General features: G+C 35.1%; 1 protein-coding gene across 6 annotated transcripts in view; it reads left to right on the top strand.

The window, feature by feature from the left end:
* The window catches only part of sgg (glycogen synthase kinase 3 beta homolog shaggy), a 72258-nt gene that overhangs the window by 5000 nt on the left and 49708 nt on the right, over nucleotides 1-17550 (top strand). For 2 of the 6 annotated variants that reach the window (XM_088259363.1, XM_088259365.1), the window contains exon 1: nucleotides 7692-8020. The exons of 3 other annotated variants lie outside the window; for them this stretch is intronic. In XM_088259363.1, coding sequence (XP_088115489.1) covers nucleotides 7864-8020 — 157 coding nt within the window. In that variant the 5' untranslated portion in view covers nucleotides 7692-7863. Of the gene's footprint in view, nucleotides 1-7629; nucleotides 8021-17550 lie in introns of those variants that run through there. One more of the 6 variants, XM_088259364.1, reaches the window with a different exon arrangement.

Consider the following 17550-nt stretch of genomic DNA (forward strand, 5'->3'; position numbering starts at 1 on the left):
ATCCTCTGCCTTTGTTAACCCAGGAAGTCCTTCTTTATTAATGTTTTTTTTTTTCTTCTCTTAATGTATATAACAGTGTTTTTTGTTTTTAAATATTAGTTACTAGTTCTCTATTACTTTAGTCTTTAAGTCATTGTTTGTGTTCGTCTTAAATTGTATTCTGTTTTTTTTTTTTATTCTTGGAAACATTGTTATTTTTTTGTTTTTTTTTTTGTTGTGTTCTTATTGTTTTTATTTTATTAAAATTAAAAGAGGTAATGAGGGGATCCCGAGGGGTGGGGACGAAGTGTCGGCCTCTGTCCGTACATCCTCCTCCCCCCTCATTAATTGAATAGAGCAATATTTATTTCTTCAGAAATATTTTGAAGATTTTCCTCTATGTGCAGCTGACAGAGAGTCCCTCAGGACTCTATAACTGCTGCGGGTGGATGGTGGGCTCAGATTCCAAAAAAAAAAAAAAAAAAGTTTATACAAAAAAGGAAAGGTAAAAATAAAACGAATTAATATTACATAAAAAGGCATTATTTATTTTCTTATATACACACACATACACATACACATATACATGTATATATATAAAATTAAAATTTAAAATGGACAGAAATTACCACAAAGCTATAATCTCACCATAAAAGACATGCATCAGGAGTATAATTATTTCTAATATGTATATTTATATAAATATATATATATATATATATATATATATATATATATATATATATATATATATATATATATATATATATATATATATATATATATATATATATATAAATATGTATATATATACATATATATATATATATATACATATATATATATATATATATATATATATATATATATATATATATATATATATATATATATATATATATATATATATATATATATATATATATATATATATATATATATATATATATATATATATATATATATATATATATATATATATATATATATATATATATATATATATATATATATATATATATATATATATATATATATATATATATATATATATATATATATATATATATATATATATATATATATATATATGTATATACATATACACATTTAACATTAAAAACATGTAATATAACAGTAATTGAAAAAAATCTATTCAACACAAATATTTTAAGCATAAGATATCAAATGGAAAAATAATTGGACATGAAAAGAAGCTTATAATTATGTAAGTAAATTTCTTAATATTGGTGACCATAAGTCGATTCAATTACAACATTTGCATTTAATCTTGTACTACTCAATTTAACAAAATACTTCAATTTTGTTAAATTGACAATTGAGAATATGTGATTTATGTTATGTGAAGGATTTAATTTAAAGACATGTTACATTAATTTACTCAAACAGTTTACACATTAGGTTTGATAGTTGATGGTTATGGATGAGAAAAAACTAATAAAATTTTAGTACTTTTCTACTTGATCCCGAACAACTTTGTGCAGCAAGTTCATCATTTTTGATTTTTGCTAAGTTACTTAAAAGGATTTTACAGGTTCTATGGCAAATATTTTCTAATATTATTAGCAAAGTCTTATTACAAATACATTCATTTAAAAAATCACCTTGATTCAAGAAATAATAATTTAATTTAGAAACACTTATCTTATTTAAAATATAGAGTTGATTCTGGCCACTAATAAAAACATCAGGACAATAATCTAAAATTGTTTGCAAACTAAACCATACCAATGCTGTAGCAAGAGGAATTTGACGCTGCAAATATCAAAGTATTCCCGCTGTATCGACGGAGATTTTTTAGGGTAGCGGCATACTTAATTTGTTCTATAATGAACATAATTCTCTGATCACTATCTGGGAAGTGTGATTGCAACATAATTAGAACATCATTTAAATCAATGGCGGGGATGGTAATGTCATGGATAGAGGATTCAATAAAATTTATCACGTCAGTTAAATCATCTACGTTTTTGATTATACTCACATTTCTTGGATGACGACTTTTACTTACTAACTTATTACCTAAATATAAATGTATTTTCAAATCACTCACTACTTTAATAGCGCCCAAAACACAAGGCACATCATTTAAGTCAATTAAACACAAAACTCTTTGTAACGCTGTCTCCGTTAAAACCCATTCTGGTTTAATTTGATTGGTCTTAGTTAAATCGTCTAAACTGTTTATGGATTTTGCTTCATTCAGCTTCCTTAGGTCATCGAGGCTGTTTTGAAGAGCGATCTCCATCCGGGATGTCTCCACATCAGCGAGTCTTCTAGTTGATTGGGGTGCGGTGGATAGATATTTGAGAGCACTCGGAAATATTGTAGGAATTGCTCCCTCACGAAGCTTGGGAATTTTGCGAGGCACATCTATAGCTTTCTCGCGTACTGTGCATCTGTCGCTTCGTATAATCATGGATTCTTCGAAATGCTTGATGCAAACATATGGATTTTTTATTCCAGAAAAATCCGTAGGAATCCGACGAAGCCATTTTTTTCCGTAGAGCATCGTTTTTTGGAAGAGCAAATGTGGATACATTTTCTTTTTGAGAGCGGTAGTTGGATTTACATCCAAAAACGCTGCAACATCTCCCCATTTTGTTTTGTAAACCACCTGTAATGAAACAAAGAAATTAAGCGTAGGAATTTAAGAATGCTAAGTTTGGTCATCCGAGGTTATCGTTTGGTTATCTTGGATAAACTCAACATGAATAGTGTATGTTTAATACAATAATTTAATATGATAACGAAAACGAACAGAAATTTGAGTCGACATCATCTCTCGTGAGTAAGCTCATGGATTCGTAAGCGAAATATAACCTCAAATGTGAAATAATGATTTTGTTGAAAATATTAAGTATTGTTATAAATAAAACACGTGTCAATATTCACGTTACATAAACACTTAAAAATGAAATACAAATAAGTATGCATTGTTATATAAGCTAAAAAGTAGCAACGATTTATTGAAACGTTTTGAAACGTCAAATGAGATTTAAACTCGTATAAACATCGAAATTGTGTTATAAATACGAAAATTACTTACCAATTCAATTTTCAAATACACTTCACTGTCTAATCACTCACTTTGAAGTTTATATGCTTTTAATTCAATATCAAAACAACACACAAATAAAGCAACAACGAACATCAACATAAACAATCGCGGCCATTTGTAAACACTGGACGCACCGACGCACTCCGCTTGGCTCGAACTGCAAATTTTAGAACACCGATTTGATCACGTGACATTTCAAAAACCCTTGTGCGCCCAGGCCTGTCTCTAGTCGGCCTTGCGTCTTCACATGTGACGTCGCTAGTTTTTTTGACCCTTGTAATCGCGTCATCAGTTTTACTGCGAAGTTTGCGTATTCCGCTTATGTATTTCGTATTGGAAGCGGGGAAGGTGTTAGGGCGCCTTTGATGAAAACTATCCAAAACCGTGCACATACCAACTTAGTAAATGCTGAATTTCGAGAAGCGAAATTTGCGCATGAAAATTATACGATAGGATTTTTATAGGATACAAAAATAATTTGAATAATTATATGTAGAAAATGTTAAATCCGATATTTCTCGAGTGAAAATAGCCCAATGAGTGATTGTAAAAACGCGTGTTTCGTATGACCGGCTTCTTATTGACCTTGCCGAAGTACGCTAAAAGTACCATCAGACCTTAGTGTTTTTAGTTTTTGTGTATAATCGTTTTGAACACCGATTGAAATTCAAGAAACGACACTTTACCGCGTACAATCCTTTCTATTTAGACTTGTAGGATAAATAACATGCGGCTAAAATTACAAATTAAGCAATATTTTTTCCATAGTTCTTGAAAGTTGCATTGTTGAAAACCAAACTGAAACGGATCTTTTCAAAGATGTGACTTGGTCGCTGTGTCTGAATATATTCATCTTGTATGTTGAGCTCCTCCTCTGTTTCAATTGACAGCAAATGGATACAATAATTCAAACATCAGAATTTGGATCCGCTTTAGAGACCTCCTTCGTGTATTTGTGTTAAGCATGCGATAATATTGGCCCGAGACATGCAAATGTCGTCGTAGGGGGTGCATCCCTCCACCACCACACTCCCTCCCACAGGCCCCCTGCCCCCCTGCCCTGGGGGAGGGGGGGGGTAACCTACTGAACTGAAAGGAAAGAATTTCAGGGTGGAGGGTTGCGAAAATAGCGAGCGCCAAATGTGGAAATCTCTGCCAAAAACCTCGGAGCCAAAATTCAAGACAGTTAAGCATTGCTCTATAATTATTTATTTTTAAGTGATTTATGTTTTTTTAAAAAAAAATCAAGCGGAACAAATTAAAGTTACTACCTAAAGCCTAACGCTGGGGTCGCCGGTGGCGCTTCATCCGTTATTTTGTAATTGGTGTTGGCCGCACGGCGTTCGTATCGTGTCGGGCCGAAGGCTGGCCACCTTTCCTTATGTTTTACATGATGTCACTTTAGATATTATTTGATTAATACCAGACTCCGCAGTTTGCAGCTTTTCCCGCAGTTATTATCGTACTTTATATGATTATTATCGACCAAACAGTTCAGCACTGATGCCCCTCCAGTAGGGGCGAATTCCACCCCCTAATCAATTTTATATTCTACATGATAAGCCGATCAGATTTTTCAGAGGACATTTATTGAAACAATGCTTTAATGTTCCGAGTTACACATTTCGTCGGCCCTTAACCGAAACCCGATTTGGTTTGACCTCCTGAAAATCGAACTTCTTGCAGGGTAGTCAAATGCTCTAACCGCTGCTCTACGAAGTAAACTACACATGAACATAAATAGGAAATCACACACGTGATCTGTATATCCTTTCAAATACAGTTCATTTCTAGACACAGAATCTAGAGCGCGGTGCCCTACACCCCTTTGCGTGTGGATGGAAGCCAGATACGACTATATATGTAGATTAATATGAATATTAAGTTTAACGATGACAATTCGTTTAAGTACCAAATACGCAATATTGTAGAAAATAATTTTGATTTTTTTGATTTTGATCAATTTTTGAAGTAGGTCTTTAATTGTTACCAATGTGTAACAACGCTCTCTTAACCATTTCTTGCCAATATAAAATATCCCATATAAACATTTCAATGACAAATGCTGATTTTGTCTACAGTTACAGCAGTTACTCCCACTTTTATAGTATACTACAAAATAATTGTATAAAAAATCAGTGTTAGTAAAAATGTTACATATTTTCATACAATCCCTTTGTATATTATGTAAGATGATTTTTGTCAAATTCATTATCATTATCAAATTTTCGTAAGGAGATTTAGATGCTAATTTGGTCTCAAGAAAGAATAGGTAGCCCAAAACCATTATTTTGGAGCTACGTTTGCTTGCAAAACTGTCTACTATCAGAATAAAAATCTTTCTTTCTCGTGGTTTTGCTAAGGTCCTTTAGCATCGTAGGCGAAATTGCCATAGAAGCGACCGGCACTTATAGAGATAATAAGGAACACAATGATGAACGTGTGGTATTTTTTTTACTCGGTATTCGAATGGTTTTGGGTTCGAATTCACAAATCAAATTAAATATGATTGCATGTACCGTAGTGAAGGTACAGTGGGAGCTCGGATCGGTGCACTTTCTGTCCGCCTTACCTTTCCAATCTCTCGGAACTGGTTTGAGCCCTGCGCTATGCGCCATGCGCCATCTAAGCGCTAGTCACTGTTAGCGCGCCTACCACATCTGGGATCAGTAATTACCAGACACTGCCAGCGACTGGCACTACACGACGCACTTTCTACTGCTCTCCGCGACATCTCGCCTCACGTTTTCTCCCGCTTATGTCAAAATTGCCTACTTTATCGTGTCACAATTATTGTCAATTAATTTCCACTGCTCTTTAAAATAAAATATTCTTAATTTTTGAAAGTCATCGGGATTGGTCCTGTCATTTTCGAGACTTACCCGTCTCTTCATCAGGACAGTATACCAGCATGCAAACAGTACTATGCACCGCTACCACAATGCAATAACCTAAATAAAATATTATTCATCACACGCGTTATTAGTCAGTCCGAATAAGAAATGTGCTATTCGATTGTGAATGTCATTTTTTGACCGTTCAATTGATCCAGTCTTATGCACTGATCACTTAAGTGATATAGGTCCACTCTCGCGGATCTTTTAAATGAACTGATATTACCTACCTCTTATATGTATTTATTTCTTTATTAAACTTCTTGCGCATAAATATATGTACATGGCGGGCTTATTGCCAAGAAGCAATATCTTCCAACCAACCAAAAACAGATTATTGATACTGGTCAAAGTTTAAAACTTATACAGCCGTTTCAAAATAGAGGGCAGATAGTGCTTTTATATTGTATAATAAACATAAATCACCACTGCACTGCAGATGTGAAAAATAATAAAATAAAAATCTTAATCTGACGACGACGCGCCAATTTGAAATTAGTTTTGGTCGCCTAAATCGATCCAAACATGCCTGACCGTAGTAATCGATTATCGCCTTGCAGCCTTTCATATTGTATTGCTGGAAAATGTAAATTTCTTACATTTCGGTCGATTGTTCATACAAAATGATCGGTTTTCGTTCGGAATAACGGAGTCGGTAGGTGCGAGTCGAGCGCTGCACTGTGCAAGTGGATACCGTCTCGGCAAACCTGTTCTCCTGTTACTCCGACACTCTCTGTATGCGAGTCTTCTCACGAACTTACAGCTAATTCAATTATTGCAACTAAGAAACATTTAAAACGTCTGTATCATTCATCGCGATACTTTTCCCGCCCATTTCTTCGTGATAACATTGTCAGAGATATCTCTTTGGGTAAATAATGCGATGCAGGGTAAATGAACCTGAACGTCCCAAATATTGTTTTGCATACTATTTAGGACTTTAGTTATTACGTTGTTATCGTATCGTGTGGATTACTTTAAAAAGCATGCTCTTTGGTTAAATTGCGACACTCACAAAACTGTCATTTACGGCTTCTTAAATGGATAATTCAAACAGCAACCCGGATAAAATATTTAATGTTAGTAAACCTAAAAAAGCTTTTACGACTGAAAAATAAATACTACCTACACGCGAGTTCGCGGTTGTTGGTAGGTATACGAAAATATTGGGTCATATAAAAAGTCTCCGCGGTTTTTTGGTACATTTTTTGTCAAAAAATTCCTTTGTTAAAAATCAAGTTTAATCATGTACATATTGCCCATTATTATCTGTGACCTTTTGTTATTTTTTGTGGTTTATAGTCAAAAAACTTGGCCGAGTGATTTTCAATAGTCCTTCGGTCGGCCAATTTTTTACCATGAAGAGAGTTTTGCAGAGACCAAAACAAATGGTAATTAGTTGGCTACTTTTTAAGCGCATGTTCGTTGGAGACAATCGGGCGAGTGTTGCCCGATATATAGGCATCAACACCATCTAGTGGCAAAATACCGCGGAGACTTTTTATATGAACTATTACAATTTTAACATGTGCTGAAAATCACACCTTAATTAGCGATTTTTTTTTGCATTCAATTGAATGTTGGTAGATTCTGCCTTAGTTACGAATCTCCATAACTGGGTCAATGTCCAATAATGGTAACCTGCCTACGTACAAATGTGCCGAATGTCAGTGCTGTTATTTCCTCCGTGAGGACAACGGCCGCGCATGTGCGCATCTCTGTATAAAAATACATACTCGTCGCTTATTCATCATCCGCGCCGCTCGCGAACATTTCTTAATCTTTATTTATATTCATAAAACGTTTTTGCGCCGTGCGCGATAAACGAATGCGGTCGGTTACTGCACATCTGCGCGAGTGCCTCCATTATTCGGGATACGTCCGTGATCGGCACTCGTATGTGGCGGGATGGGCGCGGAGCTGTGTCCTCTGGCCGAACTACCCCTGAGCTTGGTCCTGTTCGCCCTCGGCTGCCAGGTGCCCCCGCGCCGCCCGCACCCCTGCGCTCGTCTGCTCGATAACCTAGCCGGGACCCTCAGGAGGCTTCTGGTCGTCCCGAGAACCCGTAAGTAACTAGCGATCCTCCCGACAGCGGGTCACTCAACTTGCCGTGTGATCATTTTTATCTCCTTCGCTTTATTAGCACCCGATACGCTGTAGTAATAAGTATGTGGAAAAACAACAAATACTTGTCGCGCTAAGCGTACAAAGGGGTTTGTATTTTCCAAGCGAGTCGAAAAAATGAATAACTCAATATCTAACGTCTCGTGATTGCAAAACAAAACTTCTTTTATTTTTATTATTGTAAAATAAAACTAACGCTTATTTTTAGGTTAGAAATTCAGTATTTATAGGGTCCGCCATCTAAAGTTTTTTTTTTCAACTAGTGCTTATTTCGTGAATGGTAACACTTAGCTCATGTCTGATTTGACAGATAATTAGTTTTATCCTTCCGCTGAGCGAATATGGTTGTGTATACGCTTGAACAACGCTGGGAAATATTGCGACATTACTTTGAAAATCATGGTAATGTTGCAGAATGTGTGCGAAAATTGCGTACGGTTTTTGGAAGAAGAGAAGCACCGTCAGCTCCGTATGTTCGTTATCTTGTGAAAAAAGTGAAAGAAACTGGCATCCTCATCGATAAACCAAAGCGTGAAAAGCCAAAAACAGTGCGTACACCCGAGAATATCGATGTTGTGGCAGAAAGTGTGCGTGAAGCGCCATCAACATCAATTCACCGTCGTTCTCAACAATTGAACATTTCGGAGACATCATTGAGACGAATTTTGCATAAAGACCTTGGTATGACGCCATACAAAGTCCAATTGGTTCAGGAGTTGAAGCCAACTGACCATCCAATGCGTTTTCGCTTCGCTGAGTGGGCCTGCGATCGACTTACAGAAGATGCCGATTTTGCCAAAAAAATCATCTTTTCGGATGAAGCTCATTTTGATCTTGGCGGGTATGTAAACAAGCAAAATTGTCGTATTTGGGGCACAGAAAACCCGCACGCATACATTGAAAAGCCGGTACACCCAAAACGAGTCACTGTTTGGTGCGGATTTTGGTCCAGAGGCATAATTGGGCCATTTTTCTTTGAAAATGAGCAAGGAGTGGCCGTTACAGTCAATGGCGATCGTTATCGGGCCATGTTGAACGGATTTTTGTTCACAAAAATTGAAGAGGAGGATATTGGCAACATTTGGTTTCAACAGGACGGCGCTACGTGCCACACAGCCGAAGCTACACTCGATGTTTTGCGCCCTGTTTTCAAAAAAAAAAAGTTATTTGGCGGACCCTTTAGTATTTAGTTAATCTTGTCGCTAAGTCGACATTTATTATTATCAATATATCTACGGCATACGGTTAATGCGTCGTATGTCCATATCGTGTAAACAACATATTTGGTGCAGTGTTTATTTATGAAATGAATCAAGATGTGTCATTAAAGTTTATTGTTTTTCTATACTTACACTTGTGATTGCGTTATCTTTACATACAAATATACTTAGTATCACTATATACGTTTGATACTTATTCGGTAATTTATGTATACTAGGAGGAAGGTCACCGACAGCAGATGTTTTTTGACTGCACAACCAAATGAGATCAATCTTCCTTATATTGCACCGATTTGCATTAAAAAAATCTTTCTTACCAAAATTGTCCCTACCAATCCCAAAAGGCAAGTGAACGGGTTGACCCTTCGTAAATATGAAATATTATTAATTTTTTATTATTCTGGTCTTAATTACTTATTATAGATGTCTCAACAGAGACGAATTATCATTTCGTACGAAAGAAATATGGTTTAAGTTATAACTTTATATATACATTTGTGTAACGTTCACCAACGTGGCCATTATTGAATATTAACACGTTAAACGCCGTGGGGGGCACTGGTGACCTCGCCTGTGTTGGACCGCAGCGCCTTGGGGTGCACCAGTGACCTCAGTCAAGAGCTAAATTAAAAAAAGATAACAATGGAACCCATCTTCAAATCAAAAAATAAATAAACTAAATACATTATATTATTAAAAAAAATAAATTACCGAAAACATTTTTGTGAATTTCAAAATTGACAAATTTTAGTGATAGCGTTTAACGTGTTAACACTGGCTGTATTAAAACAACCGCTCCCGATAAATCACAATTACTTTCAGTAAAGTTGGCCAATGACAGGTCAGGTCATAGGTCCTATAAATCTCCAGACTTCCTTCGTACGAAAGGATACTTCGTTTCTGTTGAGACATCTATAATATATTATGGTAATGGCCCTCGGAGATGAAATCTAGCATTCGTGACCAATCATTTAAAATAATATATATTGTTTATTAGGTTAATAAAGCTTCGGAACGGACTTCCTGGAATGGACTCATCGCTATTTATGAAGAGAGAATTGTTACTTTCGAAGTAGCGATTGCCGCCTGTAATTAGTAACACGTATGCCTCGTTACTTACATACATTATTACTATCCAAAGCCAATGAAGTGTCAATGAATAATCATTTTCCATAAATTCCTTTATAAATAATCCTATTACGAATCCCATTATTTCATTTACATTCACCGCGGTGAAGACATCATTCGAAACGTTCAATTTGTTAAAGTTGGAAAATGGGTTTCACTCATTTTACAACACTTATAATATAAATAATAATTAAGACATTACATTTTATCATCAGAATCCTAACTGTCCATCAAACCTCCTCTCTTAGTTTTTCCCTCTACCTCCTTCCCTAAACTCCCCTTTTCCTTTTTATCCCTCCTTATTATCATCTTTTGTAATTTATGTATTTTTAAATGTCAATTTGTAATTAACGTTTTTTTAAACGTTCAAGTACTATATACCCTCTGATTGCAAACAGCTATAAGGTAAGTGTCTATAAAACTGACCTAGCCCCTATTGCTGACCTATTTCAAAGAAACAACAGATAATAAGACACTGGTTCAATTATTACTAATTTTTAATATTACCAACACTGCAGCCATGCTTGTGTTATGTGATGACAATGTTTTACAGACAATATTTTGATTTTTCATATTTGAAATATCAGTTAAAGTTTGGACATCTGGCAAGTAGCGCGCGCACACGGAAAATCCTTAACAGACAAGCCTAATCTTTCAAGTTTTATTTTAAAGGTGTATTATTTTTATATGATTGATATTTACTAATATTTTATATGTGTTAGTTAGTTTAGTGTATTGAATTTACAAAAAACAAAGTATTTGTGAAATAACCATATGATTAATACAATACATTTATAAAATAAAAGTTGTCAGTATTACATTCACCCGAAATTTCATTAGTTTCCTTTACTGACCTATAGGTCAGTAATGAGTAAGACGAGAGCATTTTTAAAGTTTACATAAATTTGTGAAAATTCTTAAATACGTAAATTTCTTGCGTGCTTTGGATAGCATACAGTTTTTGGATTATGGGGGCCTAATTCTGACCTATATATTTTTGCTTGGTTTTATAATTATAATAAATAGTTTCAGCGGTCAGTAATAGAAACGAATCTAGATCAGTATTATAAACACATACTATTTCAGAAAAGGAGTTTCGTTCTGAGCCATCTTTTTGTGATTTTTCTTATGTTAAAATACAATTTATTTTTTCTTTTTTAACATAATATCAACAAAAAAACTTATTATCAAACATAAACTGATTCCACTATACTCGCATGAGTGATCACCTTGCCTTCATGTAAGTAACCATCGAGATAACACTGCGTCAATACAACATCAGTGCAGATGCAGTGCACCATCGGGTGCGGATAAGGGTTAGTAGAATATAAATATAAATATATATATATATATATATATATATATATATATATATATATATATATATATATATATATATATATATATATATATATATATATATATATATATATATATATATATATATATATATATATATATATATATATATATATATATATATATATATATATATATATATATATATATATATATGTATATACATATCAGGCACACTACCATCATGCTCTAATGTTGCACACCCAAATGAGGTTACTCCTTGTAAACCTCCAAATCCCACGATCTTAAATGTTCTAACAGCGTTTAACTGTCCCGTTCCGAAGGGGATATCAATTTCTTTACTAGCGCTGTATCTATCTCCACAGTTTAACCATCGGCGGTAGATTCCCAAATTTGCACGCGTGTGAATCGTGTTCTCGTTACGCAAGCGTTATTTGGCAAATACAGAGTGTTTTTTTTCGTTTCTAATAAGAATTATTATTAATTTAAATTATCTACTGAAATTTCTTGGTGCAATTGCATTTTCATATTTATTTTATAAATATCTACCTTTTTACACTAATTAAATTGTCATAATTTTAATATTTACTTTACCCTAACAATGAGTGGAAAATAATTGACAGATGATATGATTGAGCAACTTCTGAGCTATACGGACACTGATGTATGTATATAAGTGATGATGAATTCCATTTAGGGTTAGAAAATAAAGATTATGCTTCCGACGCCGACTCAGATAACTATATAATCCAAGAACTTGATGAATCTGACTCTAACAGCGTCAAGCCCGTACATATGGTAGACAACAGTAGAAATGAAGAAAATTTGTTCACTTCCAAATCAGGCTACAGATGGACAGATATTCCCAAACCCAAGTCCAAACTGTTCATACAACGTAATGTCATTTTTGTATTGTTTCTCGCTTTTTCTGATTTTTTTAACATTCTTTGTTTTTTTTTCACCATAATATACGACAAATTAGAAACCCGCTAGTATGTACCGAGTAGTATGCTTCTCTCTCTCTCTTTCTCTCCTCACCCCCTCTCGCTTGCATCGTTTCCGGCCGAAGCGCCTAGTGTCCAGTGATGCTTAAACATTGGGTGGAATTGAATGTCATTTCCGCAGAGAACTTCTTCACAACTATGTTTTTTTGAAAATTATTGTTTATTGCAGAAAATTCAAATTTAAATGGAAAAAATAGAATAACAATAGCATGATAAACATTTTGACATTAGTCGAATTTGTGAAAAACCTGTATTTTTAGCATTTTACTTGGGGTATTGCCAGTACCCCCTTCGGAACCCGCGGATTGTTTTTTTTTACTCTGGACAGGAAAGATTAAGCAGTTTCTGTGTGCCAGAAGATAAAGTGGCAGAAAAGAAGAAAAAAAAACTGAAAATCACCAAGGGTCTTCAAAAAATCTTCCTCGTAAAAACTAAAATAAAATGAGTCCTGTATTGTAAAGTAGGAAGGGGAATTTTTTAGGAATTGTAATAAATCCCAAAAAGGATGGTTCCGCTTTGATCAAGGTCATGGTATGCCTGAACTGGAAGTGCCAGAAAAACAGGATACTATATAGTATACTTCAGAAGGAATCATAAAAATAATTCCAGAACCGGTGTGACTAAATGCTAGAGGAAATTATTCTATTCCAGAATTACTTATTTATAGTGAGCTTAAAACAATACATTAACAATACATTTTGTTTAACCAATATGTTTTTTTTAATAAATAATAAATTGTCACATAAGTACTTACTTTTACATTTATTTCCATTACAAATACTTATATCTTACTCTAGTTTACATATGGTAAAATATATTAAAATATGAATTTAGTTGTCTTTTTCACTCATAGTCAGTAATAGGGGCAACAGCGGTCAGTATTATGAAATAATCCATTTCGAATAGGTGAATTGAATACAAAGCCTTTAACTGTTTATTGCGTGGATTTTAATATATGCACTTGACTTTTGACTATTATTTTTTTAACTTTGTAAGGATAAAACTATCCCATTAAAAAATAAAAATAAATTTAAAAAATTATTAAGCCGTTTTAATATTAAATAAATATTTTAAAAATATGGACCGGCTTAAGACAAAAACTAGGTCAGTATTATAGACACTTACCTTATATGGTATCAAACGTTTTGATCAATATCGCTAATCTGTTTTTGGTTGGTTGGAAGATATGGTTTTTTAGCAATAAGTCCGCCAATGTACTTATTTATTTTCTGTGCATTCAGTTTAAATAAATAAAAATGATAAAATATTTTTTTTTTGTTTTACATTATTCAACTGGAAGAAAAAAAATAGCTGATGTGCACTTAAACAAACAATAGTATGCATCTGTTCACATAAGTTATTTTCCTTATTGGCTCCCAACTTACGTTGTTACTTGAAAACCAATGTTAAAATAAAGCTTCTCTAAATAACAAAAACGTCGCAATCCATGGAATCTATTTTAGTGGATATTGATTGCACAGCCGTTATGTGTTATTTATATTCCTAGTTAATTCTTCTACGTTGATTTTCTACAAATTTCTTGTATTTGTTAGATAGCCGTGTAATTATGCAGATTCAACGGAATGGGATATCCGTAAAGAGTAGTTGGAATAGAAATCGCTTTATATTAAAATTAGGTAGATGCTGTTATCATTGTACTTTGATAAAACAAATCTTGGAGCCGTTGTACCTTCGTGCTTTATGGGCCCTTCCATTCCCTTGCAAATAACAACTCGCGTTGCGCAGTCGTAGGACGGACGTCATCATTTGTGTCGATGCCGTAATTATTATATTATTGATCCACTTGTAATTGATTCTTGACAAAACGACCCATTAATTTGTCTCAAACGCCTACATTAAACTTGATTTTTACTGCTGATTGGAAGCTCAATCTACATCGAGTTGACCTTCAACAGTACTAATTAAATCAAACGCACGAATACCGCGAATTTGTACATATTATAATTTGTGGCCTGTATAGAGATGTAACGTCAGTGTAGTGACGTAAAAGGTACTTTATCAAATTGTTTACAACCGTTTGCAATAACCGGTCACTTATGTTATTGCTATATTCAACTCATTATGGTTCCATCGCGCATCGGCGATGCTTGATCACGTTTTGTATTTATCGAGAGTATTTTCAAGTCGCTATCTTTTATGGTGTGTTCGAGGTCCGAAAAACGCTTTCTTCCTCGATTAGTTGATTTCTTAATTGAACTTTTCAAGCGCTTATTAAAGCATGATAAATTTGACAGTTAATTTATCAGTTAACGCGCCTTAGGACGATGAAAGAGCATCAAAGAGTGTGATATTACGGGATATTGGGTTATTAATGCGCGTTGAACGGAGGATCGAACCTCCCGACGGACCAGGAGATCAGGAGAGCGCGAGAGAAGCTGGCGCGGTGCCAAGGGGCCAGGAGGGTGCGTCACGCATTTCGTCATAGTACGCCGAATTCTAAGCCGCGACCTATATTCCTACTACACCGGTACCGATTGCTAATAAAATGCACCGATTTATCGAAAATCCCACCGTATCACCTGTCGCGATACTTAGCAACTTCAACCTTCGCCTGCATATGCCGTTGCTGCAGTATAAAACATTCCATTCTGGTACTGCTGAGCGCACTCAGTAGTACATCTTTTGCACATGGGCTTAGATTCCGAATGCTATTATAATGCGGAGTAGATAATCCGCTTTGTTGATAAGGACCTAATCCTTGTTCAGCGGCCGCTTGGCAACAGTGGAAAATTATTCACACTCCCAGTATTGCATTACGCGACATTAGGGCGTGCGTACTATTGTATAATGGCACAAAGTGCGCACGTGTTAATTGTCTTTATATATTAATCACGTATTCGCGTTAAGATCGCCAACGAAAACGTTACGAACACTTAGAATTATCGCTTCGTTTGTCTTGTTCCTGGATAGTTCCGTCATTTTGATTTGTTTTAGTCGATCTGGTTTAATTGGGTCATTCGAATTAAACGAAATAAAGGAGTGGTCGCCCTCCCACACCGGTGACAGTCGGAGGCTGTCGGTATAGCGATCGCCGCTATCCGTAGGACGAGGCGCTACCAATTTGGAGATTGTTGGAGTTAATTTGGCCACCTTGCTTCGTCGTGGACCGACGCGAATGACGGGCCTTCGTCCGTTGGGTGACATTGTGAGGCGCTAAATGAAAGTGGCTGGAACAAGTGGTGCGAAGGGCCTTCTGCCGACCGCCGCATCACCCGACAGCGCAGCGCATAGCGTGTTTCTGGCACGCGCTCAGCCGTGACATTACGTTTTAATCAGCTCTGGCCAATCCGCGGCCCACGGCCCGCGGTCATATATGGCGAATATACACCCCTGGACAAAAAAATTTACGAGTCCTCAAAAAAACTAAAATTGACACATAATGAATTATTCTTGATATTTAATTAGTTTTTTTTTGTATTGTTTAACATATGTGATGACTACTCGTTACTTCAAGGTTAAAATGAAAGATCTTACTCATGAATTGTACTTAGAAATTGCCATTATATACCAGGTATCAGATTATCCGAACCTAAGAGACCCATAACGGTTCATTTATGGTCGAGTGTTTGTGATGGAGTAATAAAAGACATGTAATTTTTTTATTCATATTTAAGAAGAAGGTTCTAATCGCTTTATTTTAAATTAAGGTATTTTACATTTAAACATATTTATAACATTTAAAAATATTTAATACTTAGTGAATTCACCTTTATTTTTTATAACATGTAAAATTCTATTATTTAACGAAGCGTAAAGCGAATCTTAAATTTCTGATGTTATTTCTTCTTCCTAAACTTGAATCAAGTTTTTTTTTAATTCCTCAATGTTTTTTATTTTTTTTTCCCAACTTTTTTTTTCATAATCGCCCATAAATTTTCTATCGGGTTCAAATCAGGACTATTCCCGGGCCACGTCAACGATTTTAAGCCAATTTTATCTTTGTATTCAATGATCTGTAAGAAAAACAATAAATTATTTATCAAGTGGTCTACAAAGTGCATTAAAAAATAAATATTTGTACTCACAGTGCGGGCTCTATGGCACGGCGCCAAATCGTCCTGAAAAATCGGGTCCGCGGTATACTGCGTAATGTCCTCGATTGTTGGAATAAGATGGTTTTTCAGCACTTTTTTGTACTGGATGGCATTCATCGTACCCTGTATAAAATTTAAAGGTCCCAAACCGTACGCTGTCATGCACCCCCAAATCATGACGTAGGGTGAATGTTTAACGGTTCGAGGGACGCACGACGGATGGTATTTTTCCCCAAGTTTTCGTCGAACTATCTTTATGCCGTCTGGACCAAAAAGGTTGAATTTTAATTCATCGGAGAAAATAACATTTTGCCAATCCTCCAAGGTCCAATTCTGGTGCTCCTTCGCCCAATCCAGTCTAGCCTTCTGCATTTTGTTCGTCAGTAATGGTTTCTTTGCGGGACTTCGTGCTTGGAAACCATGCTCCAACTGCCGCCTGAACACTGTTTTTACTGAAAATGTTGATTAGCTAGTAGACTGCACCTCTGCGTGTATTTTAAGTGCCGTTAAAAATCGATCGCGCATAACATTTTTTTTTATTAATCGATCATCTCGGGCAGATGTCGCGCGCCCCCATCCGCTTCCTTTTTTCCGTTCTATGGAGTCAGTTTGTTGGAATTTTTTAAATAAAAACCTCACTGCACCTTCTGAATACCCAACTCGACGAGATATTTTACAATTAGATATGTTTTGTTGCGACAGTGTGATTATTTTGGATTTTATCGCTATCGACATTTGCTTTGC

This window comes from Brachycentrus maculatus, unplaced genomic scaffold (assembly GCF_059751285.1).
Source record: "Brachycentrus maculatus isolate JH-2025_06_01 unplaced genomic scaffold, ASM5975128v1 h1tg000116l, whole genome shotgun sequence".
Classification (NCBI taxonomy): Eukaryota; Metazoa; Arthropoda; class Insecta; order Trichoptera; family Brachycentridae; genus Brachycentrus; species Brachycentrus maculatus.